Source organism: Peromyscus californicus, unplaced genomic scaffold (genome assembly GCF_007827085.1).
Source record: "Peromyscus californicus insignis strain IS unplaced genomic scaffold, ASM782708v3 Scaffold_9__1_contigs__length_137607984, whole genome shotgun sequence".
Taxonomy (NCBI): domain Eukaryota; kingdom Metazoa; phylum Chordata; class Mammalia; order Rodentia; family Cricetidae; genus Peromyscus; species Peromyscus californicus.
The window spans coordinates 66,571,544-66,599,455 of NW_026294617.1; the positions used below are offsets into that span (position 1 = coordinate 66,571,544).

The window sequence follows — 27,912 nt, forward strand, 5'->3', positions numbered from 1 at the left end:
ACAAAGCTCCCAGCCTGGTTCTGGCTTCTGTTCTGTTCTCCCCAGGAGGCTGCCTCTGTAGCTAATTACAGTCAGTAAAGGAAATGGGAAACTGAGTGCTAATGAACTGATTTTTCCCCCCTTTCCCCCAGGTGCTTTCTTTGCAGAGAACTGATCCTTTGAATTTAGAACCCTGGGGCCTGGCAAGATAGAACCGATTAAGGCCAGCTGAACAAGCACATTCTACTATCAGGTCATGGCTAGAAGAGCGTTTGCACCAGGCAGTGGGGTGTGTGGCAGAGGATAATGCTACCAGGATGGAATGCTCTAATGCCCTGGCATCACCGGCCCCAGACAGCTCACATTTGGATAGCATCCTGCAATTTACAAAAAGGCTTTTGTAGCTCTCATCCCACTGACTGCTCACAGCAGTTTCCGGATAAAGGCAAGGTAGCTCAGGAAGCTGTGACCTGTCATGTATCGCCCAGTTACTCACAGCCCTGCTTAGCTTTTGCCCTAGCCCTCACCCTGGAGTTCATGCCTCTCTTTGAACCCTTGGGTAATGGCTGATGCTTTTCCCGATGTCTCTGAGATAGGAGCAAAGGGTGGTGGGCAGGTGCCTGTTACACCTCCCTATACTCTGAGAAGATTTAGCATGAACTAAGGCTTCAAAGTCTAAAACTAAGCAGTTTCAGGAGAATGGAGACCATAAGCAATCTATTTCCCAGAGGAGGAGGGAGATGCAGAGATGTAATTTTCCTCAGAAACAAAGGGTGGAAAGCAGGATTTTAACACCGTGTTAGTGAGGGCAGGCTATGCTGGCTCACAGGGAGGAATAACCACAAAACATCAGCATCTTGGAAGCTAGGACTATTCGGGGGTAGAGCTCTGTTCGGCACACACAACGCCTTTGGTTTGATCTCCAGACAACCCCCAATTCAATATCTTAGCAAAATGAAGATGAATGTCTCCCTCAACTCCCATGTTTTATCATGAATTGACAAAGGGACTCTGTTTTACACAATCACTCAGGAGCCCAGGCAGAAACCACTGTGAAGCTCACAGCTTGGAACTGAAACTGGGTACTTGGACGCTCTTTTTCTTAACAGACATCAATTCCTGATTTAGGCCCACAAGATCATTAAACACAGGACAAGAGCTGGCATTTCGGCCTTCATTTGTCTGCTGTTCCCCTCTACTTTGGATCACCTGTTTACACACAGGCACTTTAATCATCCAAAGAGTGTCTGTCTATCAAATCTATCTTATCCCCTTCAAGGTTGAAGGCACAGAGACAAATCATTGTCTTAAACCTCCAGTCACCCTGAATTCACAGCAGAAATTCACAGGCCAGAGATTCCCCAGCCCCCATCAGATGAGGGTAACTGTCCACAAATGGCAAAGAAGCACACTGGAGCGGAAGTGGTCATCTTCGAGGAATATATCTGATCCTTTCAAGTGGTGGCAGTGACCAGAACTTCTTCAGACCACCCTGCAGAACCAGAACTGAGAAAATTATCAACCAGACCATACTTGGACCAGGATTGCTTAATTAGCCACACTTGCCCATCTACCCCAATTCTTCCTCTATGTAACCTAAACCGCATGTTACTACTTTGTAAACTTGGGAGTCCCTGGACCCCTTTATTTGTCCTTCCTAATTGAATAGATCTCTTCTCTCTTCTTTATCGTTACCCATGTCTTTAACTGGTGTATTGGCAGGAGTGGCTGAGCCTACCAGGTTTGGACTGACAGTATCCAGGCTTTCACCCTAGAAATTCTAACAACACAACTAAAGGGCTCCTGCCACTAGGGCAGGAGAAAAAAACTGGAGCAACAAAATGTTTTGGCCTGGAAGTGACATATCACATCCATTTATAGCCTATTGACCCAAAGTAATCTAGTTGGCATTGTCCATCAGTCAGGGACTCAGCAAGAGAAATCTCAGCATCAGCAAACACCAGTCATGGCTTATCACCTTGGCCTTACCAGAGCCAAGGCTCTTCATGGCCAATCTGTACTTTCATCCAGCTTGAGCACTGGTTAAATTCTCCTAGGTGTGGTGTTTCACAGGTTCGACTATACTTGCATTCCTCCAGCACATGCTGATTAACTCCACTGTACTGGGTGATGGGATACTAATTATTGTGGACCAGGTGTGGTGGCACTCACCTGTCATCCCAGAACTCAGGAGGCAGAGCCAGGAGGATTGCCCCAAGTTCCACGACACCCGGCCTTACATAGTGAGTCCCAGTCCTTCTTGTACTATAGAGTAATATCATTTCAAAATAGATAGACATATAGATTTGTGATAAAGTAATGCGTTGCCTCTGCCTCCAACTGTAGTTTAAGGTTTATCGGACATGGGACACATGTCTGTAATCCCAGCACTTGGGAGGAAGAGGCCAGCCAGGAGTGAGACCCTGTCTTAAAATGAAACAAACCCACAAAAGCCCCTAAACAGTAAAGAAGGAAAGTGCTAATGTGTCAGACATAACACCCTAGGATCAAAGCAGAAGTTATAAATGAGTGTAGACCAGCTTGAGGCTTCTCAGGGTGGAAAAAGGGTGATTCGTGAGTTAGGTGAGACTCTTTTTAGGGTAAGGCCTTTGAGGTGGACTCTGGAGAAGAGGTCAAGGGCTCCTCCAGGCAGAGACACAGCAGCAGAGAAACGCAGGGCAAACAAGGCACAGTCCGTCTCACTGGGTTGAAAGGTGGGGTGTGGCAAAAAAGGTGAGTGGTCTGACTCCTTGAGAGGATAACTTGGGATCATACCCTGGAGGAGTTAGAGCTTTTCTCTTTGATTAGAAAGTGCAGAAAGCCACTGTCTAAAGCTAGGCCAAGAGCTTATGTCCTGAGTCTGAAGACCTCACAAGGAGGGAGTGGCTTCTAAAGCATCTGAAGGCTTGCTGATAACGGTCGTGTCTTTATTATTTGTCCTTGAGCCTTAGATAACTTCCATGAGGGGCTGGAGTCAGGATGGGATGTAATGCATAGAAATAAGTATGGCCTGTATGACCTTCTTGGGGTTCATAGGTTTAGGCCTTTGGATAAGTGGGGTGCTATACACAGTCTAGTCTCACAGTAACGCTGGCCCTGTACAGGGTCCTGGTGCCCACAGCACAGGAAGCATCCTACCCAACATCATTTGGCCTGATCACTCGGGCCTCCATCTCTGTCCGTCTACCTTTGCATTTTGCCCTGCCCCACCACCCTCTTCTTTCTGTTTCTGGATCCAATCCATGCCGCTGCTGCTTCTTTAAAGACAAACAAACATGCCAGGTGGCGGTGGCACATGCCTTTAATCCCAGCACTCGGGAGGCAGAGGCGGGCAGATCTCTGTGAGTTCGAGGCCAGCCTGGTCTACAGAGTGAGATCCAGGACAGGCACCAAAACTACACGGAGAAACTCTGTCTCGAAAAACCAAAATATACATATAAACAAAAGCCCCAAAACTGTGTTGATTCAACTCACCTGACTGTGGCCTCTGGATTCACCCTGCACCTGGGCCTCATTTCTCCAAACTCCAGCCCCTGAGGCAGCTGCACTCTTCTGGGATAAACCTTCAGAGTTGGAATCTATAACCCTGTGGTAATGGCTTGCACCTGCTCCCCTGCCGTCCTCCCCCCTCCCCGGCCCCCAATGCCTGACACCTGATGCATGTAGGACATGAACTCTACCAACTGCACTCTATCCCCAGCCTTGCGTTCTTTCTTTTTCATCTCTCATATTCTGTTTCTAGCGATGTTCTGTGTTCCTTGTATGTAAAAAGGCTCCCAGGACAGTCTTGACTTTACTTGGTCGTTGACCAGACGAGGACAACAAACCACGGCCTTTCCCTCATAACTTACAGCTTCAAAATCATTATCTGTAAACGGTTCCGTCAACCCTGGACCACTCCTGTGAGGTGAGCAGGATGCACAGTCCATTAGGTAGAGCGTGCGGCTGCACCATCAGCTTCTGCACTTTTACTACCAGCAGCTCGAAAGGTCAGAGACCTGCAGACTGCTTTTACCCAGACCACGGCATCGGAATATATAAAACAGCCCAGATGTGTGCCGAGTCCCAGTCCCTGTGGGATCTGGGCTGCCGATGCCGAGCCTCCGGTTTCTTTATCCTCACAGTCAAGCCTGGCACCAAGCATTCGGATGCCACAAAAGCACAGAGCCCTTCGCCCTAGAGCTGCCAGAATGGGCCTCAGGCTTCTCGAATGCTCACAGACTGGTGGATAAAATGTCTATCACATGACCTTGAAGTGAAGATACATAACTTTTACAATCTCGATCTTCAACCCTCCCCCCCCCACAAAAAAAAAAACCTGGACCATTTCACACAAAACTGAGCAGCCTTTTAAAGTAACCAATTGCTCATATATTAAATAACACAAACATAGTACTTTTTAAAACATTTATATTTATATATATAAAATTAAATATATAATATATAGTGTGTTTGAGGCTAAAAATATAGTACACAATATTTTTTTTTTAAAAAAAAGGAAAAAAATGTCAGAATAGGAAAAGGTGTAAAGGACACACAGATACACATTGCTAAAAATCTATGATGGTTTGTCCTAACAAAAATACTTTTTTTTTCTCTTAGTTGTCATCATGGATCCATTTATGATGAGGATTTTGGTAGAGATAATTTAACTGGCATCAGAAATGGGGATTGCAATCCCAGGGACGGCGGGGGTAGACAGTCTGACCCCAAGAGCCCTGGGTGCCCTGTTACAAGTGGCAGCATGGCCTTGTAGGTCACTTTTGCTAAGGAGCCTGCTTTTGTGGTATCAGCAAATTGAATGCTCTCTCCCCAGAGAGCTGGCATTCCCAGGGGCTGTAGACAGCTCCTGAAAGCAACAGAAGAACCTGGCCACCAGTTTGCAAAGGCCAGTGGTTGGGGGCAGCAAGCAGCGAAGATGGGCTACCGAGACTGGTAAGTGGTGGTCTATGCACACAAAATTATTACTGCTATTAAGAGTAGGCTTGCACCAGAAGTTCCCAGTATGGCCTCTGTCTTCTGTGCAACAATTGTTTTCCTCTGGGAAAGGGCCCTGGGGTTCCCTCACAGTGATGCAGGAAAACTAAATGCTGCACCCTCCTCTCAAGTCTGTACTCTGCCAAGCCACGGCCCTCAGTCCTCTCCACTGAACCATGGCTGGTGTCAGTGGCAAGCCGGCAAGGGTTAGCCAGCACTGGCCGGAAAGCATTGCTTTTAGGAGAAAAGGAAAAATACCATGGGAGGTGGGAAGGATGCAGGGGGAAGGGGATGTTCTGTTTAGGTGACAATTTAATAGTCCTTTCACAACAGTTAATGCCTCACCAATGGAGTCTTAAGGTCTGTGTACCTCGGCGTTCTATTATCAGCTAGGCACTAGGCCCTATAGGTGTAGAGCATGCCTGGGCTCAGATTGCACAGAAGTGAACTAGTAGGAAAACCAGGGTTTTTGAGGCTGCAGTGGCCTTGGGAGGTCATGTGCTTCACCCACAGGGACAGAACTGCTCACACAGCAGGATGAGGCAGTGACTGAGCCAGCGGACTCCACATGTCCACACAGGATTTACCACGAGTTTCTATAAATCCCAACTGCCTCACATTGCTATGGAGTGGGCCAAGTATACAGGGTCACCCAATCCCGTCTTAACTGGCCCAGGAGCTGTGGCTCCTGCCAGAGCACCCACATGTTGACAGAGCACAAGGGGCAAGACACAGGTCAGTGTGCCCCATCCCACAGGGCAGGAGTTCCTGTCAACAGAGAGAGGGAAGCAGCTGCCAGCGTGAGGAAAGCCTATCACCAGAACCGTGGGAGCTGAGCATTGCCCCCATTCCTGGCTCCTTTCTCTCATAATAGATTTTGCTTTGTGTATATTCTGTGGTTAGACTTTGAGAGAACCAGGACTCAGCAAGCAGGCTGGGCTCTCTACAAAGAGCAAGGCCTATCCGGAGCCACAAGGACTTTTTGCATATGCAGAGTTTATGTTAAAACCGCTAACCCCTTCTTCCTGCACCAGCTTCCATAGGCTTCACCTTGCTTGGTAAACAGGGAGAGCCGCCTTTGGGCCAGATGACTGTCCCCGAAGACCTAGAGGAAGGCAGCTTCCCTATCTCCCCCAGTCTGCATCCACAGTAAAGGAAACCGAGCCCTACCATGATCACAACAACCTGTTGAACCTAAGAGAAGAACAACAGATTGCTTCATTTCTCTCATGGTTAGGGTGATGGACAAGATTAAGAAGTTTGTGGTACAGGCAGGCCTCCCCTGCCCTAACCCTCACCTTGATTGCTTACTGTTTCTGGGTTCTTTTGAGAGATGGGCAATCCTGACTTTGGCCTCCCCAGATGAACACAGCCAAGACAGAATAGTTGTAGGTAAAGACCAGAAAATTGGAGGCAATGAAAACAGAGGTCAGATCATGGTTATTCAGCAAATGGCAGCTGCAGAACAGGGTCATGGATCTCTTGACTCCTGGTTCCTTATTCTTTCAACTAAAGCAATAACACTTGGGGTGCTTAGAATCATTAAGTAACAGGGCACCAACATGCTGGTACCAACTAGCTTCAGATGCAAGAGCCCCATTATTAGGGGACCTTCAATTCCCCAGACACACAATTCCACTGGTCATTCAGCAGGGCGGAACTCTGATTCTGATTGCAGAATCTGAGTGGCCGGAGACCAGTCTGTCTCAGTTGCTGCTTCCTGTGCCTTGCATGGTGCTTGATAACCACAAATTCCTGCAGGGCTTGACCTTAGTGATACTCTTGTTTCCATGGGAGGGACCTACTGCTTAAATCAGAGAGAAATAAGAGAATCAAGCCAAACCCCAAACAAAATGATTATTTTAGAGACTATTGATGTTTAAAATGCCACTCTAGTTAGACTTGGAAGTGTTTGGATCACCCATGGCTTCAGGTGTCAATGAAAATGAAAAACTTACATGAATTCATATTCACAAGAACCTGCACTATACGTACACACACTGCCTCACTGAGTTCTCATGAAAGGTCTCTGCAAGTGTGAGTCCTCTGAACTGGAATCCAGCTATGAGCCTGTCAATGATACAGGGAAGGCCCACTCTGTGCAGACGCAGTGACTGGAGTACAAGAGGAAGCAAAGGCTGTCTGCCAGGCTGGAAATGGAGCTCCTTGATTCCCGGTACCCAGTCCTCATCAGAAAGGAGATGGCTGAGAATGTCACCCCACAGGCCCATCTATAAGGTTAGTGATAGACCGTGGCTGATGAGCATGTAAGTCATGAGAGTAAACATGACTAATGAATGGTGACCAATGAGAAAAGGCAAGGGGTACTCTGGGAGTACTCCCTCCCATCATGTAGGCCTCAGTGGGGAGGTGGACAGTTGACTCCAGATGGGCAGAAGTTTCTTGGGAAAGTGAGGCTGAAACATGAGTTACAGATTCTCTTTGGTCAGAAGGTGGTAGATGAGAAGTGGAGTGGAATGTATGTGTGTGGTCATGTGTGTGCTGTGTGGGAAGAGACAACATAGGCCATGGAATACAACGCCTGAAGTGTTCTTCTGCACTGGGGGCTCCGTCTAGGTCAGGAAGAATTTCCCTTTGGAGCCATGTCCAGGTCCCTTCCCTTCACATCCCCTCATTTGTCTGTCCTTGACGCTAACATAGTACAACCTGGAGCTCACAAGCTCCTGCTCCCCACACAGGGACAGCATCACAAACCTGACACTCAAGGCACTGAAAATGGAAGAAGAAATTTGATTGGCCTGGGGGTGGGTTAAGGAGGAGACAAAACCAAACTTTGTCTGGATAAAGCATTTACCATGTCACCTGCAAAGGGAGCTATAACTAGGGTGAGTCCCAGGGCAGGATCGTAGTGTCTGAGGTTCAGGACTGCTTAACTCTATCAGAATCCAGCAGTAGGCAGGTCTCACCATTTGGATGGATGTAATAGATTCAAAGTGCTTGGAGACTCAGAATAATGCAAGGTGTTAGGAGCCTGGTGGAGGACAGGTGTCCCTTTCCTTTCCATGGGGACTTGTATATAGTGGGGAAAACCCCTAGAGCATTGCTTTCCAAATGAGTTTTTTATTGTCTTTGAAAAACATAGCTCCGTGACACCTCTGCCCTACCCTATTCTCCAAGGCTCAAGAGTTAATACCAAGAAGTGGGGCAATAACATGAAAGAAGGAAGCTGGTGAGGGTCCCACTACTGTTGGCTCTGGGAACTGCCAAGTAGTACACAGTGGTCCCTGGCTAGTCAACCGGGACACGGTCCTGACCATTCTTTGTTCACATCCATCTGACCGGTCCAGCACAAAGTTGAGAGAAAAGGGAGCCATGTTACCAGGGATTTCTGGAACCCTCGGCACTCAGATAGCCACAGTAAGTAGCCACGATGACTGGCATTTTGACCCCAGCTGGATTTGAACTCATTGTCCCATCTGTAATCCCCTGAGATGGGAAAGATGAACACAAGGTATGAAAGAAATCAAGAAAGGGACTGGTGGGCTGTCCCGCATTCCGGCTGCCTGGACTAGAGCTGCCTAGGCCAACGCCCACCCACCTCAGCATATCTCCATGCCCGCTTACGGGAGATCAGAGGAGCAGGACAGAAAGGAAATGGTAATATGTGCTCTTTCCTCCTTTGCCCTCTGGCCCCCCCACCCCAGCCTCCACTGCCCTGTGCCCATGCGTGGGTCAGGTATGAACAGACGTCAGTAGAGACATCCTCCCGAGGAAGGGCTCAGCAGGCCTAGGAGAGTGGGGCATGCCCAGAGCACCATCCTTGGGACGGGGTGTTACTGGGAGACCTGCTCCTTATTTGTGACGGCAGGAGGAAGAAGGCTGGGTCCAAGAAAGGAGCAGCGAGCAATGTCCCTGAATGTCAGGGAAGAGCTGGGAAGCCTTCTCCTCTGCCCCGCAGAGGTACCCCAGCCAGACTCCAGCCTCTACACATGAGTCTGCATGCGCTGCTGAAATCGCTGGCCGTAGTCTGAGTGCTGAGAGGTGTAGGAGAATCGAGTGGCCGTGGCATACTTGCCAATAGGGTCATATGCCTCATAGGGGGTCCTCTCCAAGCCGGATGGTGGGGCCTGGGGGTAGCCTAGACGGTAGGTAGGATACCCGGCTGGCCCGGGGAAAGGGTGGGAGTTGAACTTCTCATAGTTCTCGTAGGACAGCTGGCTGGTTGTATCGGTGCCACCTGGAGCAGAAGGACCAGAGGGTGGGGGCTCTGTGCCATAGTCAGAGGCAGGGGCCCGGCTGTACGTGTTGAGCTGGGCATAGCCACTGGAGTGGGAGAGGCGAGATGATGGGCGGCCATCAAAACGTGTAGGGCCAGGGGCACGGTAGTCAGCATATAGCACCGCCCTGGAGGAGGGGCGATCTTCGTGGGCACGCACATTGTAATAACCGTTGGTGGGATCCTGGGGGAAGGCAGCGAGAGAAGAGGGTAAGAGTGGGAGTCTCCTGTAGGGTAAGAAGATCTGAAACGGTCTTCTGCCCAGGCCCACACCAAGCCACGTTCTTCTCCTCTTCTCTCCCGGCATCACTCTATCTTCTGTTCCCTCTGTAGACTTCTTGACCACTCCTCCCAGGCTGTCCTCACCTCTCCCTGCAGACCCTCCTTTCCCATTTCCCTTGTGCCTCGCTTCCATCCCTTTTCCCACCTTCATCTCATACTCTTCCCGCGTATCAATGGTGTCACAGCGCAGGTCCTGCTTCAGATCCACATCATCCTTAAAGGACTAAAGAACAGGAGCGGGTGTCAGGAGACGGACGCTGCTTTTACCCCCTCCCCCACCTCTACCAATTCCATGCCCAGAGGCCACCAGCTAAAGGAAGCTCTGGGTTAGGGCAGACTTGTGTCTCACTTATAGGCTGAGGTAGGAGGACACCAGGGACCCGGGCTTCAAGCATGAGCTTTGTTGCTAACATGTAATATGATACCTTGAGTATGCCATTGCTGCTGTCGGGGAGCACATCTCAGCAATGAGGAGGTTGAACCAAAAATATCTGCAGATTTCCCTCCATGTGAGGGAAGGATGGGGCAAAGGAAGTTGGAGGGGAGGGGAAGGGAGAGCAGCTTTGCACATGTATGTAAAAGTGTATGTATATGAGTAGGTGTGCGTGAGGGTGCCAATGTATGTCAAAGTGTGAGTGTGTCTATTGGTGAGCAGGTTGGTACAGAGGAGTTGGAGTGGCAGGAACTGGTTAAACTCACTGAAGAAGAGGAGGTGACAGAAGCTATTAAAAACGGGTGGGGCTGGCCTTAGGACTACGAAGCGCCTAGGCCAGTGAGATGCGTGGTCCTCACCGAGTAGATGGCCTTCATGACCCGAGTTGCTGTGGAAATGCTGGCGGTATCATCCTCCCGGTCAGAATGCATTGTGAGCGGCTCCCGATTCACTGTCTCCACCTTGATGTCCAGCTTCCTCAAGGTCACATCCTTTCGACCTAGGACAGGGAGGCGTGCGTGGGCCAGGTACTTTCTACTGGCCTCTGTGGCACTGGCTCCCAGCCCCCACGCCACCCCTTGCTGTGACCCTGAAGGGTAAGGCGGGGGAATGCAGGGTTTGCTGTGGCTGGGCTGAGCCTGTACTCACTGCCTTTGCGACGGCGGTAGAGGAAGAACACCAAGGCGACAAAGAAGAAGATGACCAGGATGCCTGCGCCAATGGTGGCCCCAGCAATGATGCCCACAGGTAACACTTCTACAGACGGAGAGGAAGAGCAGGGGTGAGGATGGAGCCATGCGGGGACCTGAGGACTTGGCCACGAGGTACTGCAGCAACTCTAGATTAGGGACAAAGCTAAGCTTGGCCTGAGCTGGGCCGTGTTGCTATCTAAGTCCAGGCCACACTGGACAAGATCTGGGCTGAGCCTGCCTTGAGATCTGTGCTTTAGTTTACCAGAGTTCACATCAGGGTAGTGTTCCATCCCTGCCATCAGTTGGCCTCAGAGCCCAACAATCCATGAAGCTTGGTCCCTCCTTCCTGTAGTAGGTAGCTGTTCCGGCTTTGACCTGGAAGCACTACCTCCAGTGAGGCTTCCAGTAACTGTCACGCCTACCTAGGACCGGCCCCTGAGGTGGGGCCAAGAGGGGAGCCCTTAAGACCCTAGATCCGGATGTGCCGGCTCTCTTGGTTCCTGGTGACCCTGGATGCTGGATGGTAGACCGATCGGAGTTCTCCAGAGAACCCAGCTGGACTGCACCTCACCTCTCCCTGATCCTGTAACCAACCCCTTTACCAGCTGTAAGTTACCCGCCAAAATAAAACTCCTTTTTAACTACGTGGAGTTGCCTTAATAAATCCTCTAATACCTTCCTGAGCTGGGCTTTTGTCTGAAGTCAGCTCTCTCCAAATTCCCATCTGCCATGTCTGTTTCAACCTCCTCTATGACCTTTCTTGCCTGCAAAACTGTCTCTTCTACTTGTGCTGCCCACTTGTGGCTCCAACGGTCCTCTTTAGTGCCCCTGCCTCCCTAGCTGATAACAAGTCCAAGAATTCTCCCGTTGGTCTTCTGTCTCTCTCTGGAATTACTAGTCGGATCCAGACTCTGGCTATGGATCTGCCTCTGAGATCCTTCCTCCTGAGCCCCACATTACTCTGTTCCCACACCCACCCTGCAGGCATCTTTAACACAACCTGAACTGTTAGCTTTCCCAGACATTTCCCAGGGGTCCCCCAGAGTCTCCATCTCTCTCTTTTCCATGACTAGTTCTCAAAATCAAACAGGTGTTATTTTTCCTTCGCCAAACATCTGTCAAAGTCTAGACACCTGCTTCATCTTGCCAAAGGTACCTGAGAGAATATATCTCTTCTATAAAACCATAGATGCTCGAAGGGGTAGGGGAAACTTTAATTTTACAAAAAAAAAAAAAAAAAAACCCATTCAATCCTCTCAATAACTCACTGACTTAGGTGGTGCTAATCTGCTGCATGTATCGTTTAATTTTCCTCTGCCTGGATTCGTTTGTTTCCACTCTAGAAGTTCCTTCACTAAGATGAAGGTTTCTCGTGGGCAGAGATGATGCCGTGTTCACACCCGCAACCCTTCCTTCGGAGTTTGACATATAAAGACGTTTCAGGGAACATTTACATAGTAGATTAATTAGCCGAGCACTAAAGTCAGCTTCCGGCAGAGAAGCGAGAGAAAGAGAGAGAGAGAGAGAGAGAGAGAGAGAGAGAGAGAGAGAGAGAGAGAGAGAGAGAAGACGAAGCTTCAGGCTCTCCTGAGTGGCCCCCATGGCTGACCTCGCTCTTCCAGCTGGATGATGGCAGTGCCTGGCCCGAAGCTGTTCCAGGCAGTGCAGTTGTAGTGGGTCTGGAAGTCGGCCTCCATGACGTTGTTGATGGTGAGTGTGGACAGCACACCACTTCCTGAGTTAGTCCTCTCCACAGTGTACCGCTCCAGGGTCCCCACCTCCAGGAAGTTCTCCTTCCATGCCCAAGCCTGGGGTGGGGAAGGCAGGATGGACGTAAGAAAAGGGTACGTGGAAGAGGCACATGCCCCAAAGACGCCTAATCCACTCTCAGGTAGTCTTACCCCAGCACCCAACAATCCTTCACCCTGAAACAACCTATGTCACACCAGCTACCACAAATCCTTGACACTGAACTTCTGTTCCAGGAGCTGTGGCTCCCACACAGTCATCAGATTTCTCTAGAGAGACTCTGAAAACTACTACCTTGAGACTTATGTACCAAGTATGAATGTAGGGGAGAGATCCAGGAACCTGCTTCTACAGAGCTCCATGCTACAAGTATGACATTGTGTGGTATTTTGTGATGTGGAAGCAGCTGAGCGAAGGAGCCAATGTTTGAATCTTCGATGTTGTAGGGACTTGAGATCCCTGGGCTCCAGCTCATATACTCCCACCCCAGAGCAGCTACATGGCCAAGCTTTCTCTGTCTAGGCCTCCTTTTCTTCTTCTCTGAAGTAGCAGATTCTGGCCAGCATAGAGCAATGCTCAACCCTGTGATTCGAACGGCATACATGTCTATCTTACCAGCCTTACCATTAATCAACCCACAGAAACCTGCCTGGCTCTCTGGAGATGCATCTGCCTGCTCTTAATTATGAGCAGGGAGTCAAGGGGAGTGTCCCCCAGGCCTCCCATCCCTGACCTCCCCAGCTGAGGCATTCCCAACTGTGTGTTCTCATGACAGAGGGGAGGCTAAGGAGGAAGAGCAGCCAAACGCTGGCTCCTTTCCAGGGATCAGGCCTCCCAGCTCCAGGAGGCAAACCTCCCGGGAGCCAAACCGTCTTCTGCCTAGGCAGCTGTGGTAATGAAGCATCCCTGGGCAGCCCCGGAGTTAGCCAAATGGTCATTAAATGTGATGAGGGTTTTGATGGTTAGTGGCCACAGGAGGAATTCATTGTTTATGGTGTAGGGGAGTGAAGAAAAGAGTGAGGAATGGTCAGGGGCTGGTGGAGGGAAGCCAGGCAAAAAGAGAAACGAATGGGACAGGTGGGAGGGAGAAGTGATGGGGAGGGAGGAGGGGGCAGGCTGGCGGAAGGAGGGAAGAGGGGAGGGGAAGGCCAAAGAAAAGACTGGGGGGCGGGTATAGCCAGCCAGGGTGGAAGATGAGGGAAGAGAGAGAAAGGACCTTCACCAGGGATGGGAGGGAACCCACTGTCCTCTGACTCCAGGGAACTAGGTGCTTTACAACTGCTGCTGTAGTCGCTGATACATAGGGATATGGCCTCCTCTTCGAGGATGAGGAGCTGAGTGAGGCCCAAACCACTCATCTGTCCAGGGTCACACAAGTAAGGGAGGAGGTAGAATTTGGGCAGATAAAATGATACAGAAGCTAAAAAGGCAGAGGATTACAGAACCAGAAAAGGGTGGAGACACTGAAGGTGCAAGCCAGAAGAGGGGAGGAGACGCTGGGCAGGTGTGGACACATCAGGGCTGCCCGGCACTCACAATCCGATCTGGAGGTGGGGTACTCCCGATGAAGCACTCCACCTTTCCACCATCACCCCTCACAGCAAACTGCACCGCCTCGCTGGAGATAATGGGGGGTCCTACAAGCAGGAAGACATACACAGTCAGGCCAGGCAAAAGCCGTGGTGCTTCTCTGCTGGGTCTCGCACCCAAGGGCACTCACCATTTACATACAGCGGTACCTCTCGCTCAGCCACTCCGATTCGAGGCACGATGGCCCGGCAGGTATAGGTGCCAGCGTCTGCCTGAGTCACTGACTTCAGCAACAGCTGATTGCTGTTACTCAGGACCTGGGCAGAGAGATTAGCCTCGGGTGGGGAGCCAGGAAGCCTGGGCCCCTAGGTCGGTGGGGGCCCCGCATCAGAGGCATGGGAGAAAAAGCATGAAGGGCCACAGGTGAATTCCCAGAAGGCAAATGGGTTCCTGAGTCTGGTTGACCCATCCCCTGACTCTAAGCAGGCTGGCAATAAGGCTACCATTTGTACAAGAGCGGGCAGGTATTGGCTACAGCAGTTGTGAAAGAATACAGTCCTTTCTGACGGTCTGTCCCCGTGCTTTTATTACTAAGCCAGAGAAGACGGTTTATTTTGAAATCCCTCTTTACATCCTGGCCCAAACTGTCTAACACGGGTCTTGAGAACTGCGCACTGGGACTTTCTTATCCAGCTCCACCCCCTCCCTGGGGACCAATACCGCACTGAATCTGTGACTAGTGAGCAGTACCACCTGCCCCCTTCATCCTCATCACCCCGAGTTCTATGCAAAGCCCAAGGAGGGGTATGGCTGATTGCAAGTATTCTCTTCTCTCCCAAATCCCAAGACCCTAGAAAGGTCCCAGTTTTGATCTGAAAACCCATTCCTGACCCCTCCCCACATTGTCTTCCCTGGGATTTCTGTGTTCCTTCCTCCCAGCGCTCCGCACAGGCAGGGAGAGGTTTACCATGTTGGAGTCCTTCTTGGTCCAGGTGAGGGTGAGGGGGGGATTCCCAACCCAGACACAGGTGAGGGTCACATCAGAGCCAATGTCTGTGGTCGTGGGCTTTGGGTCAACTACAATCCGGGGGGCAACTGAAGGAGGGAGAAGGGGCTGGTCAGAATCACAGGGCCTGAGTGTCGACTCCAATCTGCCCTCTTTCTGCTCCTGTCCACTACCTCCCCGAGTGTGTTCCCGTCTCTCCAGCTAGGCAGGGCTTCTCCTCCCCTGTACCCAAGGGACGTTGAAGGCCCCTGCTCTCTGTCCCCCGCCGCTGCCCTTCCAGCTACTCACAGTGAACATTCACTAAAGTGCTGACGTTGGTGCTTCCCACTTTGTTGTGGACCTCACAAGACACAGGCTCCGTGAAGAAGGAGTAATCAACGTTCGTCTCATAGCGACTCTCGTGGGCGTCTTCAATCAAGAACCCCCCTTTGGCCCACCTAGAGGATGAGGCAGCACAGGTGTGAGAGCAGAACTTGGGACTCTCTCCCCTACAGTAACCCCACCACTACCACCACCACCACCACACCCGTCTCAGGGGCCTATATCCATTTATCACTTGCATAGCACTCCCAGACCCCGACCCTTTCACCTGTAGCCCAAGATCTCAGGGTTGGCTGTGGCCTGGCACGTGAAGATGACTCGCTCACCCTCCTGCACGGTCTGAGGCTCAATGGACAGAGTCACTGTAGGAGGATCTGCAAAGGAGGCAACAGGAAGTCAGGGTCTTTTCTTCTCTCTCCCTCCGTAACAGATGCATTCATACCACTCTGATGTGAAATGAAAATTCAGGTTTACAAAGTATCAGCTATCACCCTCACCCTTTCTACACAGTCTTTTCCAGGGGCCCTGGCCAAGAACGATACTGAAGAAACCAATTAGCCAATGGAGGTAATGATCCAATATGGCCACTAGGTGCCACTGTGGGTCAGTTTAGCTTACTGTCAGGGATAGGGTAAGAGCATCCTTGACTAGAACAGATGCCTTGGAACATCTGCCGGGAAAGCACACTCTAGCCATGCTAGACGTTCTTGTGCCATAACTTCTTTAACACTCACACCTTTGGTAAGCAGATATAATACTGTACTCAGTGCTCCATCTACCAACATTATTACTCATGGATCAAACAGGAAAAGAGAGGAGTGTGGGTCCTGGGCTTCTCAGATCCCCATTCTGTGCCTCTAAATCTGCCCATGTTCTGTCCCCACCTCACGTACCCTACCCAGGACTCCACTTACGGTGTACATCCAGCTCAATGGATGTCTCCCTCCCATTGGGGATGGCTTCATTCATGCTGCGGCAGGTGAAGACACGACCAATGTCTAGGTCTGTGGGGTGAATGAGCAGCTGGCTGATTGTAGTCTCTCTTTTCCCATCCTTCAGCAGTTCCTGGGGAGAGGGAAAGGTGGAGTTAAGACTAAAGCCCCTCCTCTGTTCTCAGAGAAACCAAGGATGGACCTCTATAGTGAGTTCCTTCCCCACTCCAATGTCTTTATATTTTAAAGAAGTAGGCTATTTTCAAAAGCTCTCTGAGATTTACAGAAAAATCAAACAGGTTTGGCCATAGTTTCCTTTTCCACCACAGCATCCCTCGTTATTATACTTTACAGTAGGTGTGGAAATCTTACTATGACAGACACATCCATATTGATATCTTACTACTAACCGATGTGTGGTGCACATGAGCGTTTGCTCTTTGCAGTATAATTTTCTTCTGTTCAACTGAGCCTTAGTCCTGGAATTCTCTAAGTCCACGGTTAAGTTTTTCCTCTTCTAGAAAGCCTCCCCAGGCCAGCCCAGACCTCTGGGCTCTCTCCCGCCTGAACTGGTACCACTTACAGTTAGGGTGTCTTCCATCTGGCCTTAGGCACCGTGTGTCACAGTGGTGACTCTAAGTGCTGGGCCAGATTCACCAGCTCAAAGACTAGCCGGCTCAGTGACATCCCAAGCCATTTTCTATACTGTCACCTACCTGAGGAGACCACATTATGAACAAGAATAAGGCTTCTCATTCAGACAGCTGTGCATGCATCTTTGTGGGACCACAGCAGCACCCAACTGATGCAAAACACAGTGATATTTTGAAGCTCCATAGTCTTAAGTGAGTAAGCAAATGAGAGGAGCAGGCAACCAATGGTATTGACAAATCAGCTCATCTGGCTGCCGAGAGAATTTAAAAGATGTAACTCCTCCTGCTCCTCAGAGAAAAACAACAGGTCTGGGGTCAAATAATCATTTATCAAATGATGGCACTGAGGCCATCAAGAAGATCTTTGCCCAAGGCCACAGAAGTCACTAAGAGCTAAAGCCGGAACCCAATCTCTCCATCCTCACAATCCGGGAACACAGGTGGCAGGCAGTTTCTCTCCCCACCGGGAAGTGTCTCTCGTCGTACCCAGCACAGGGCTTGGTGCACAAACATGCCGGCGGCCACAGCTGGCAGAATGGGCAGGATGTTCCTCAAGTGCAACATCTAGATTCCACTGCCATCAGCTCTGCCGTGTGATTCTGGGTAAGTCACTTAATGCCTTTGTCATGCCTTCCCCACAAGAGGACGTGCACAACAACCCTGACTTCCACAGCTCCCAGCTGTGCCAAAGGAGGAGGGTAAAGGGGATCAGCAGGGCAGTCAGGCTCGGGTACAGAATGCCAACTCTGCTGCTTGCTCTCTGCGTGACTTGGGGCCAGGCACTTGACTTCTCTGACCATTAATTTCCCCCTTTGTAAGTTGGAAGTAATGCCTACTTTATGGGACTCTTCTGGGGTTTGAGAGAAATAGCCCATAAAGCACCTAGCACACAGGAAGTACTTATGGAATGGCACAGTGACCCTGGAAGTCTATTCCCTTTAGGAAAGGAAAGATCACCGGGAGCTGGGTCTAAGAGGGGCCAGGGGAGTGGGCAGGTTCTCACCGTGCTAGCCACAGCTCCCTCCTGCTGTGTTCCGTCCCGGAACCAAAGGATGGTGGCAGCAGGCTTGGCATTAAAGGCTCTGCATGTGAGGTTGTGGGGGGTGCCTGCTTGCAGCAGAATCACGGGGCCCCCATCAATCCTCGTGTCCTCTGGAGGAACTGGAGGGAAAAGGAGAACAGAATCAGCTCAGGATGCAGCCAGCTGTGCCCCCTGCCATGGAGGTGTCCTTCCATCTGTGTGTGTCCCTCTCGGCAGGGCAATGCTACCCTCGCCCAACTCACAATCGCTATATACGGGCTTCACTCCGCCCACAAGCGGTCTCAGCTTGCCGGTTACTCTTTCATGGCTGCTCTTATGGTGTGAGTCTGTACTCACCACTGTTACTCAAGGGGGCTTACTCCGGATGGAGGGCTATCTCAGGTCTTGAGTAGAGATCCCACCCTGGGGAAGGAAGGGCGTCTCCTTCACAGGATCCCTGCCATCTATCCCCTCCCATCGGCTCCTCTGCCTGGAACGGCCAGATGGGCAACTCTATCCATTACACCTCCAGCAGGCTTTGTTCTTGATAGCAGTTAAGACTATGTTCCTCTGTTCAAATACCCCTAGAGGCTACAACTGCTTGTGGCATGAATTCCAAACCCTCCAGTCTCCTGTTTTAGATTCAGCAAGCTGCGCCTTGCAGACCCTTACCTCCTCACTCGGCTTCTGCTGTTTTCTCCATGGCATGCCCTCTCTCAGGGCAGCTGTGGAGGAGTTAGCACCCTGGTCAAATCCCGGGTGATGTGGAAAGCTTCATGCGTCCACCTGAGGCAGTATTCAGCTGTGTGTTGTCTGCCCAGTGGTTACTGTCTCTCCCTGCCTCAAATCCCTTGGAAAAACCAGGTCCCAGTCTCACTGGCATTTAAAAATAGTCTCCACTGCCTAATGCATGGCTAAAACAGGCCTTTGCTATGTGCTTAAGGAACTGAGTTAGCTATACATCTGGTTTTAAGAAATAAGACACCTCTCCTTATACTACAGCCATGGGCTTCTAAATGTTAACGTGAGTTCCCCAAGGCCAAGGGTTCTACATTCCCCGAGAGCAGGGGTTCCTCTTCTTTTTTAAATAAAGTATTTATTTATTTACTATTTTGAGACAGAAGCTCACGGTGCAGTCTAGGCTGGCACTGAATTCATGATTCTCCATTCTTTACCTCCCAAGTACAGGGAGAACCGGGATTGAGAGTGACATTGTATCCATTTCTTCCTATTAACTCTTTTTTTTTTGGTTTTTCGAGACAGGGTTTCCCTGTGTAGCTTTGCGCCTTTCCTGGAACTCACTTGGTAGCCCAGGCTGGCCTCGAACTCACAGAGATCCGCCTGGCTCTGTCTCCCGAGTGCTGGGATTAAAGGCGTGCGCTAACTCTTACTACACCAGCAGGGTCTAGTCAGAGTGTGGTGAACAGTAAGCTCTTAGGGGCTGTCGGCTGAACCAGTCATTGATGGGGTAGAGAGAAAAATTTTGATAATAATCTAGGTCCGCTCGATGGTCAGTAGCCAGAAATGAGCAAGGATTTGGTTTTCTTCTTTCCCAGAAAGACAAGGGAGACTGAGAAGAAACTTCTAGAGGAGACCCTTGAGGGGAGACCTGGGGAGGTCCCTGAGCTGGAGCCTGTCCCTGCGTGGGAGAAATGAAGGTCTCTGTGCTGGAGGAGCAGCTGCTGACACAGCTTTCTCTTCCGTTTCTGCACGTGGAGTGGCAGAGTGGAGGAGGAGTGGAATTTAGATCAGTACCCTTCAAACGCTGGCACCCTCCTTTACCATCGTGCGGTCTTGGTTGAGCCCCTAAAGGCACTGAGTCTGTTTCTCCCTCAAAGACCTAACAAAGCCCTTCACCGAGCCTGTGTGAGGTCAGTGTGGAGCTGCACACAGAGTACGGCATGCAGGGTACGTGTAATGTGCAAAAATGTGCTGCTTTTGCCACGATGAAAGGGTGCTGGCTTCTGCCCACCCGACTACTCTCTCAATCCCGGCTCTCCCACCTCTTCCCTGCCCCCTGCTTCATATAATTCTGATAACAGGGGCAGGAGTGTGGTTGTAAGCAGGAGAAACTTGAGAAGTGGAGAAATGGGGGAGGGGCCTCCTGATCTGCCTGGCTCTCTACCGTTGTACCTCCTCATGAGCTCCGTTCCCATATGCCCAGAGATGTTGGGGCCCTGCTACAAAGAGAGTAAAGCACCTCCTCCCGCTGGTCTGTCTGCCCTCGCCATGTTTCTGTTCCCTTCACTCGGGCAAAGACCATCTGTCACCTCGGTCACCAACCCACATTTCTCTAGAGTTTCTCCAAGTCTTTGAAGCCGATTGACAATAATTTCTACCATCTACCCAATGTTTTACCTGTTGTTCACTAAAGCACCTTGTGCATAGGACTTCATTTAACCCTTATCATAAAATATTAAATCTCAGGAGGAAGAAAGGAAGGAAGGAAGGAAGGAAGGAAGGAAGGAAGGAAGGAAGGAAGGAAGGCTGGAAGCATGATGGTGTATTTCCATGCCAGTGATCAGGGTCACAGCACAAAAATGAACAAGGCACAACCTGAACCCAGGGCTCGGGATCCCCAGCAGCCTAGAGCTCTTTCTGTTGCTAGGAGCCCCGCCCCCACTCACCCTCCCTCAAATAGGAGGGAACTGGGGACACAGACTCACTTGTCTCAGTTCCTTTCTCCCTCCTCCCCACGCGAATGACTTCATGTTGGGGGAGAGCGAGGTTGAGAAGTGGAGGTCAGAGAAAAGGGACGGAGTCGTCGGTTAGAAGGGAAGAGGAGGGACTCACAGGAGACGGCCCAAGCCAGAGAAAGCACTACAGAAGCACTCTGAGTTGGGGGGGATCTGAAGACCTGAAGATGGGCCACAACTGACTTCACTTTTGTTCTGTGTGGAGGACAGTCCTCTCATTATTCAGATGGCCCAAGGCTGACATGGTGACATCTACTCTGTCCCCCTGTGGGCTGCTGCTGGGAGCTCAGCTTTCAAAAGACAAGCCATCATGCCACTCTAGATGCAAACAGTCTGGCCCCTGGGTCCAGCCCCCACCCACCCACCCACCCCCGGGCTCATTTCTTCTGACTCTGGTCCCCTGTTCCCTGGCGTTCTAGGGAACATCTGACAAGAGAGGAACAGGCTGAGGCAAGGGCAGCCAAGCAGGTTGGGCTGAAAGGGAAAAGGTCTGGGCTCAGGGGCGGCAGAGAGATGGAGAGGAACAGGGACGTTCCCTAAACAACAAACCTGACTACAATGTAAATCAGGAAAAGTACAGGCTATGTCTCCATCACCATACTTCTCCGTGCAGAGAGCCCTGTTTCCACAGCTGTATTTCACAGAAAGCTCTGGGTCCTTAGTGTGATCTGGGCAGAGGTCGGAGCAAAGGATATCACACATGCAGAAAACATAATTCCCAGTAAATACAGTAAATACACAGCCTCCTCCACTCTCAACCTGCTTTGAATTTTTTTAAGTATAATTTACATCGTGCATGGATCTAAAAACACATCTGCTTGTCTGTGTGCCACACACATACGTGCATGTGGCTGCAGAAGCCAGAAGAAGGCATTGGAATCCCCTGGAACTGGAGTTATCAGTGGTTTTGAACCACCAGATGTGGGTGCCAGGTACTGAACCCAGATCTTCTGCAAAAATAGCAAATGCTCTTAACCACTGAGCCATCTTTCTAGTCCCGTTCACTTAGTTTTTAAAGAAGTTCATGTAAGGAGTTGTTGAGAGAGAACCAGGGAGAACAGGGACAGCAGGGGAAAAGGTGAGGCTAGGAAGAGAGGAAAAGGTTGAGACACGGCAGAGGGAACCGGAGCGGGGAGAAACGGCTTGGGAGTCATTACTGAGCACGGTGAGTTTGGCCCGTCGGGAGCGCAGGGCAGCCTCTGTGGCCTGGCACTCGTAGGAAGCGTCGTCCGAGAGCTCGGCATCTGTGATCTCCAAGTTGTATTGCCCGGCATCCGCAGAGCCCACGACCCGGTACCGTGGCCAGGCTGCAGGGACAGAACGGGAAAGACTAGAGTAAGACCCAGTCTTGAGGCCTGGACCACACCGCCATCTTCCACCCAGGGCTCATCGTCTCGGACCCTCCCCAAAGCAGAACCCGCGTCCATTCCCGGCCAGCTTTCCCCACTTGGCTCCCTCGCGGGCACCACTGGCAGGTGTGACTGTGAAGCACCAGACACAGACTTCATAACGTTGGGACCATAAAGCAGGAGGGGATGGTGAGGAATAAACAGAGAGAGAGAGAGATGAGCAGATGAAATCCATAGCTGTTTGCAGGTAAATGTCTCTCATTACAATAGCAAAGGAAGAGGAGGAAAAGAATGGGCAAGCAGCCAGGAGAGTGGAGAGAAGAGAGCGTGCGTGCGTGCGTGCGTGCGTGCGGCACAGGTAAGCACAGGCCACCTCAGCACTTACTGGGCACCTCTGTGTGGCTCACAAGGCCTGGTCCCCACTCACCGTGGAAGGAGAATGAGCAAGGTTTGCTGGCGCCTCAAAGGCGGACCCAAATGAGATTCCTACTTCCTTTCAAAGACATAGGGTGGGCCTCTGTATCTAGTCTGCCTTGCTTACAGGCTCCCACTGACTCCCACCATCTCCTTCCCACTGCTCCCCCCCAACCTCAGAGGCTATGGATTTTTCTGACTGCATATCTATTGACCTCAATCTCTCTCATTTTCTCTCCCATCAACAATAGATCCATCAAATTCATCTCTTTCCTTTATAGATTGTGCCATGCAGATTTCCTCAACTTAGACCCACAGCAAAGGATCTCACCACCCTCAAAAATAACGAGACCAGAAGTATACAGTCCCTCACCCACTCACATCATCACGGTGCTTCACAGTGAACAACATTATCCTCATAAAGCACATCCTGCCACTTGGTGTAAAAACCAAGGGTGCACTTTTTAGATAGGTAGGCTGTGACTGTTAGATCCGCTTCACAAATCAGCTAACCACGGCAGGGAGAGGAGCGCAAAGTGGTTTTCCTCAAGTCATCAGTGGGCAAGTGACTGAGGTGTCATGAGAGCCAGGTACGTTGACTCTCTACCCTCTCTGCCAAGAGGTGTTCCCAAGGCTCTCTGTGCTTGCTTTGGGATATAGGAAGTTAGGGTTTTTGTTGCTGGCCAAATCTTTATGTTTTCGTCAGCACTGGCTGCATAGCCTGTGCTTGACAAATGCTGATGGAAATTATTAAACCAGAGAGTGCTTAGGCTGATGTTAAAAAGCGAAAGGTTGGTCTCTAAGCAGACATGGACTACATAGGGGAGAAGAGAAAAGCCTGAAGGACTCAAAGGGCAGGCAGGGGAGGGAGAACCGCTGCAATCATGTTCTAATTTCAAAAATAAAAAAAAGAGAGAGAGAGGGTAGAGGGTAGCTGAGCGTACAACCTAGGGTAGACAGCAGCTGAGTGTACCACCGACGTGGGGTTGGGCGGGCTGGGCTTTGCTCTCCCAGCACCTGTCTGCAGCACCCCATGGTGCCTCCCTGACTGTCTGTCTAAAGCTCTCAGTGTAAAGGTCTGTTTCTCTTGACCTCCCGGGCTGCACACCACCTTTCTTGAGCGATTCCACGATCTGAGGAAAGGGAGAGTTGGGGGGTAAAGGTGACAGACCTCAGAAGTCAAGAACAGGACAGAGGAAAGGATGGGTAGCAAATCCAGGAGTCTAGGCTGAGAGCGGGGGGGGGGGGGGGGGGGGGGGGCAGGAATAGTCCCCGGATGCTGGGGGACTGAGCAGCCACACATACCCATTTTGCTCTTCTGTCCTGTGGATCAAACTCAAGGCCTTGCGCACCATAGCACGCACTCTAATCAAGGGACAGTCCCAGCCCAGCACTCACCTTTGAGGCCCTGGCCCATGCCCAGAGCCAGCCCGTCCTTGGTCCACTGTACAATCCCAGAGTAGTTGAGGAGCACACAGGGGAGCACGGCCCGCTGCCCGGCCACCACGGTCTGATCGGCTGGCTCCTGGCTGAAGCGGGTCTGGGTCCCAGGTACAGCCAAAGCTGGCAGTGGGTAAAAAGATGAATGAGGAGGGCGTCCACCAAGGGGGGGGGGGGGTCCTTGTATGAGTCTGCTCTTACCCTGCAAGCCAGGGCCATGCCTTCCCCCGCAAGATGCCACAGGCTCCCTTTATTTCAATCTCCCCTTCAGGGCCCCAGGGACAGGTCCAAGGTTCTGGAGGGCTGAGCGATCACAGGAATGGTCTGGCAGTACCTAAAGGTTTTCGGATTGGGCCTGACCCAATTTTGAACACCGAAGCCCAGAGGGCGGCACTTACCCAATGACCACCCACTGAACAACAGTCGAGCCAGGGTTAGACTAGGGTTAGTCAAGCCCTGGCTATCTGGGTCCAAGGCTCTTTTTTTACAAGGCATCTGATGCCAGCCTCTTAGATACTCAGCTTCATGGGTGATGCATTCATAACAAAGGTGACTGTTTTCGCCACAATCCCTTCCTTCCCGTGCAGTGTGGACCAACAGATGCCCAGCCCTCACCATGTACACCATGTCTACTGGAGTGCACAGACAATTCCAAGATGATAGTATATCCAAAGCCAAATAGCCCTGAACCCCACTTTTGGGCACACTGGCTCCGTGCCATGTATTTACCCTTGACCCAAGGGCTGGGGGCGCAGCGACATACACACCCATACATCTGCATGCACACAGCCTCCTGCATCATGGGAGCTGAGACAGTGTGGGACTTTGTTCAATTCTCCCTCTCGCTCCAGGAGCTACACATGGCTGCCTGGCTGGTAGCTTGGCCGGGAGCATTTGATTAGAGAACTGCAGAGTAATTGCCTTTAATTGTGGAGCCTAAATGGAGTAGGGAATTGGATTGCAGATTTCTTCTCTCTTGCTCCCACCAACAGGCTTGCCTCATCACAGCCTGGTCCCAGTGGTGGGGCAGGCCTGCATACTGACATAGCACAATGTGACCATTAGCATCCTACACTGGGCTGTAGGGAAGGAGAGGGGCGGAGGAGGGGTCGGCAAAGGGTTAAATCAGAGGCTTCCTTGTCACAGCTCCAATAAGTCACACCAGGCAATCAAAAGCAGCTCCCTTCCAAGCTAAGACTCCTGGTTCACTTTTTCCTCCAGCTCACTGAGTTTATAGAGGCCACAGCCCCCTAATCCAACTCCTTCCAAACCCAGCTTCCCAGTTCATCTGTCCCCATTTCAAGAGCCCCCCTTCCATCCAGTGTATAGGCTTCTCCCCACCTCTTACTCTGGGATCAAACACAGGGCACTCTACCAGGAAGCAACACCCCTGCCCTGAGATCCTCGTCCAGCCCACGTCCTTTCTTCTCTCCAGTTCCATTTCTCCCCTTCCTTCCAAGCTTGTTTCCACACTCTCCATTCAGGAAAACCTCCGAGGCTGATTCCGGAGGCCCTTGTGCAAGCACAGCCTGTCCCATCGCTCAGCCTTGCTGTGGCAGCTCTAGCTACAGGATTTCCTGTCCAAAGCCATCAGGGATCATGCTCATGTTTTTGTCATCAAGAGGTGGAAGGCAGCTTGTGGGTGGAAGTGTCTGCCCTGTCTGTTCCAGGAGAATGGAACCTCTCTGAGGTGGAACTCTCTCCTCTTTCTGGGTCTCCTGGGATCTGGTGGTCAGAATAAAACCCAGGAAGCAGGCTCTGCCCTTGGTTAAAATGTGGCAACGCAGCTCTTTAGATCTGCATGGAGCCAGGAGGTTAGAAAATGGGTACCTGTGTTTTCTGTAAGTGGCTCCCCAACTCTGCAGACCTGATTCCCCATACTGTCTCTTTAAAGAAGAAAAAGATAAGGCTCATCCACATTTCCAGAGAGAGGGATGGCAGGTGCTGAGGTCCTGCAGGAAGGACTGGTCAGGTGAGCAGCCAGTGTTATTAATTCAGGCATTTGCACTCATTAGTATTTAAATTTATTCATATCCTTGCACGTTCTCAAGTGTAGCTATGTGCAATCAACTGTACTTCTGTTTCTCTTCCTCAAGGCTCCTAGAGCCCAAGTCATGGGCTTGTGACATGGGTGGCCTGTGAGCTTAGATCAGTCTGGATGGATAGCCATAGCGTTTTTACATGAAGCCTGAGGACTGGTCTTTTCTTGGCATCTCCAGAGAACAGTGGGCAGCCGGCTGCATGTTTACTTGCAATGAGATGCTGGATGACCCTGCAGTGGGATGGCGATGGGATGCACCTGAAGTCAGGAGACAAGGGTCTTGCTGGAGTGAGAAGCTAGCCACCCTGGTCTGGCTCTTCCTTACCTGGACCTCCAGTTGCTCACTGTAAGACAACAAGTCTGGGAGAGACTGCCAAAGACCCTCTCTGCTCAAATACTAGAATTGGCTTAGAGGAAGACAAAGGTTTCCATGGTCCCTCTGCAACTCTTCCTAAGTGGGTGGCCCTGGTCAAGTTACCCTCAAACTGCATTTTCTTACCTGGGAATGATATGTCTACCTCGTGGACTGCCGTGAAGCCAAGTGTGGTGCAGTGGATGCTAGACCTACCAACATCCTTTGCATTTACCTACTAAATAATCATGACCATTACTTATCCCTGAGCAGTTGGACAACGAGAGACACTTTCGGGAACCTAAGAATGAGTGACAGAGGGTAATGTCGGCTTTTCTGTGAATTTTGAAGTAAAATACATTTTTGATTTAGCTCTAGTTGAAGCGATTTGGTCTAAAACCAGAATGGGAAAAATGATGAGCAGAGAATGAGGAAGGAAATGAGGGGCTTCCCAGATTTGAACCCATGGAAGGACCACTTTCTGTACCAAAGTCACAAGCAGCATTCCATGTCCCCAAATAGCCCTGCAGCCAAGACAGCATATGAGCGAGACCAGAAGCCATGGGTGGTACTTCAGTCAACTTATGATTAGGGAAAACTCCTTTTGATCTAATCAAGCTCTGTTCTCGAAACTATATAAGCTGGTATATATAGGTCACCCTTCAGGTCCTCACACACTCCTTCTTTGGGATTCAAATAGTCACCTCTTTTGGGGTGCCTTCCATGACTTACTTGCGCTGCTTCAGACCCTATCTATTGACTTTTTTTTGTTTTTGTTTTTTGAGACAGGGTTTCTCTGTGTAGTTTTGGTGCTTGTCCTGGATCTCGTTCTGTAGACCAAGCTGACCTTGAACTCACAGAGATCTGCCTGGCTCTGCCTCTCGAGTGCTGGAATTAAAGATGTGTGCCACCACTGCCCGGCTTGACTTCTTCTTCTTCTTCTTCTTCTTCTTCTTCTTCTTCTTCTTTTTTTTTTTTTTGGCCATAGCAAGGACCACACTGCCCAGGTCACCTACCTCAGCGCAGCCTGGGGCAACTTTTTGAGTCTGGACTGTGCCACTCACAGCCCTAAGCCACATCACTTGGCACAGGTGCCCGACTGCCAGGCACACAGGGGTGTTCTAAGTGAGTTTGTTAATGGGTGGATTGTTAGGAGCAAACAGCCAAACTCCTTCAGGAGAAAGCAGAGCTCTGCCCTCTCCCTCCACCCCGCCCCATCTAAGGGAGACCGAAACAGTCAAGATGTGGAAGGAATAGTATGCTCTCTTCTGTGAAAGGAGGAACCCTGAAAAATGGGCTGGGGAGTAGAGCTGGGAAGGATAACACTCAGTCTAGAAGGTTCTCATGCAGATGGTGAGGGAAGTGGAACAGTGGAAGGGAATGCTGTGAGCAGGAAGGGGAGAAGGGCCCTGGCAGTCCTAGTTAAAGACGAGACATAAGGTGTTGGTAAGTCCTGTAGGGTCAAGAAGGCACCAGTAACCTAGAACATGTGGCCTAGCAAGTGGCGCATCACAACTCAAGCATGCCTCTGAGGTCCTGGGTCCTGGGTACCTGAGCTAAGCTTAGTGGAGCCTGCTCTGAATAGAGAGGGAAAATCTCAGTCCCATCCTTATGTCTGGGTCTATGCACATGTCCTCATCCATTTCCGGGAACAGAACCAGCATAGTATAGTAATGTAGAGAAAGAACCAGAAAGGGCCTGGCCACAGACAGGTAAGCACAGACTAGCCTCTTGCTGCAGCATCAGATCAACAGTCTCATGCTTCTGATGGTATTTGAAAGTGAATTTCTACTTTGATCCTGCTTCCC

General features: G+C 50.7%; 1 protein-coding gene across 4 annotated transcripts in view; it reads right to left on the minus strand.

Moving 5' to 3' along the window:
- Positions 1–4,372: 4,372 nt before the first annotated feature.
- Kirrel1 (kirre like nephrin family adhesion molecule 1) overlaps positions 4,373–27,912 on the minus strand; it is a 97,508-nt gene continuing 73,968 nt past the window's right edge. For 3 of the 4 annotated variants that reach the window (XM_052730880.1, XM_052730878.1, XM_052730877.1), the window contains 14 exons: positions 23,670–23,834; positions 21,666–21,815; positions 17,795–17,952; positions 16,121–16,271; positions 15,475–15,580; positions 15,174–15,322; positions 14,847–14,974; positions 14,070–14,244; positions 13,886–13,986; positions 12,210–12,408; positions 10,557–10,664; positions 10,268–10,407; positions 9,621–9,698; positions 4,373–9,377 (listed from right to left, as the gene is read on the minus strand). In XM_052730880.1, coding sequence (XP_052586840.1) covers positions 8,901–9,377; positions 9,621–9,698; positions 10,268–10,407; positions 10,557–10,664; positions 12,210–12,408; positions 13,886–13,986; positions 14,070–14,244; positions 14,847–14,974; positions 15,174–15,322; positions 15,475–15,580; positions 16,121–16,271; positions 17,795–17,952; positions 21,666–21,815; positions 23,670–23,834 — 2,285 coding nt within the window. In that variant the 3' untranslated portion in view covers positions 4,373–8,900. The remainder of the gene's footprint in view (positions 9,378–9,620; positions 9,699–10,267; positions 10,408–10,556; positions 10,665–12,209; positions 12,409–13,885; positions 13,987–14,069; positions 14,245–14,846; positions 14,975–15,173; positions 15,323–15,474; positions 15,581–16,120; positions 16,272–17,794; positions 17,953–21,665; positions 21,816–23,669; positions 23,835–27,912) is intronic. The other variant, XM_052730879.1, reaches the window with a different exon arrangement.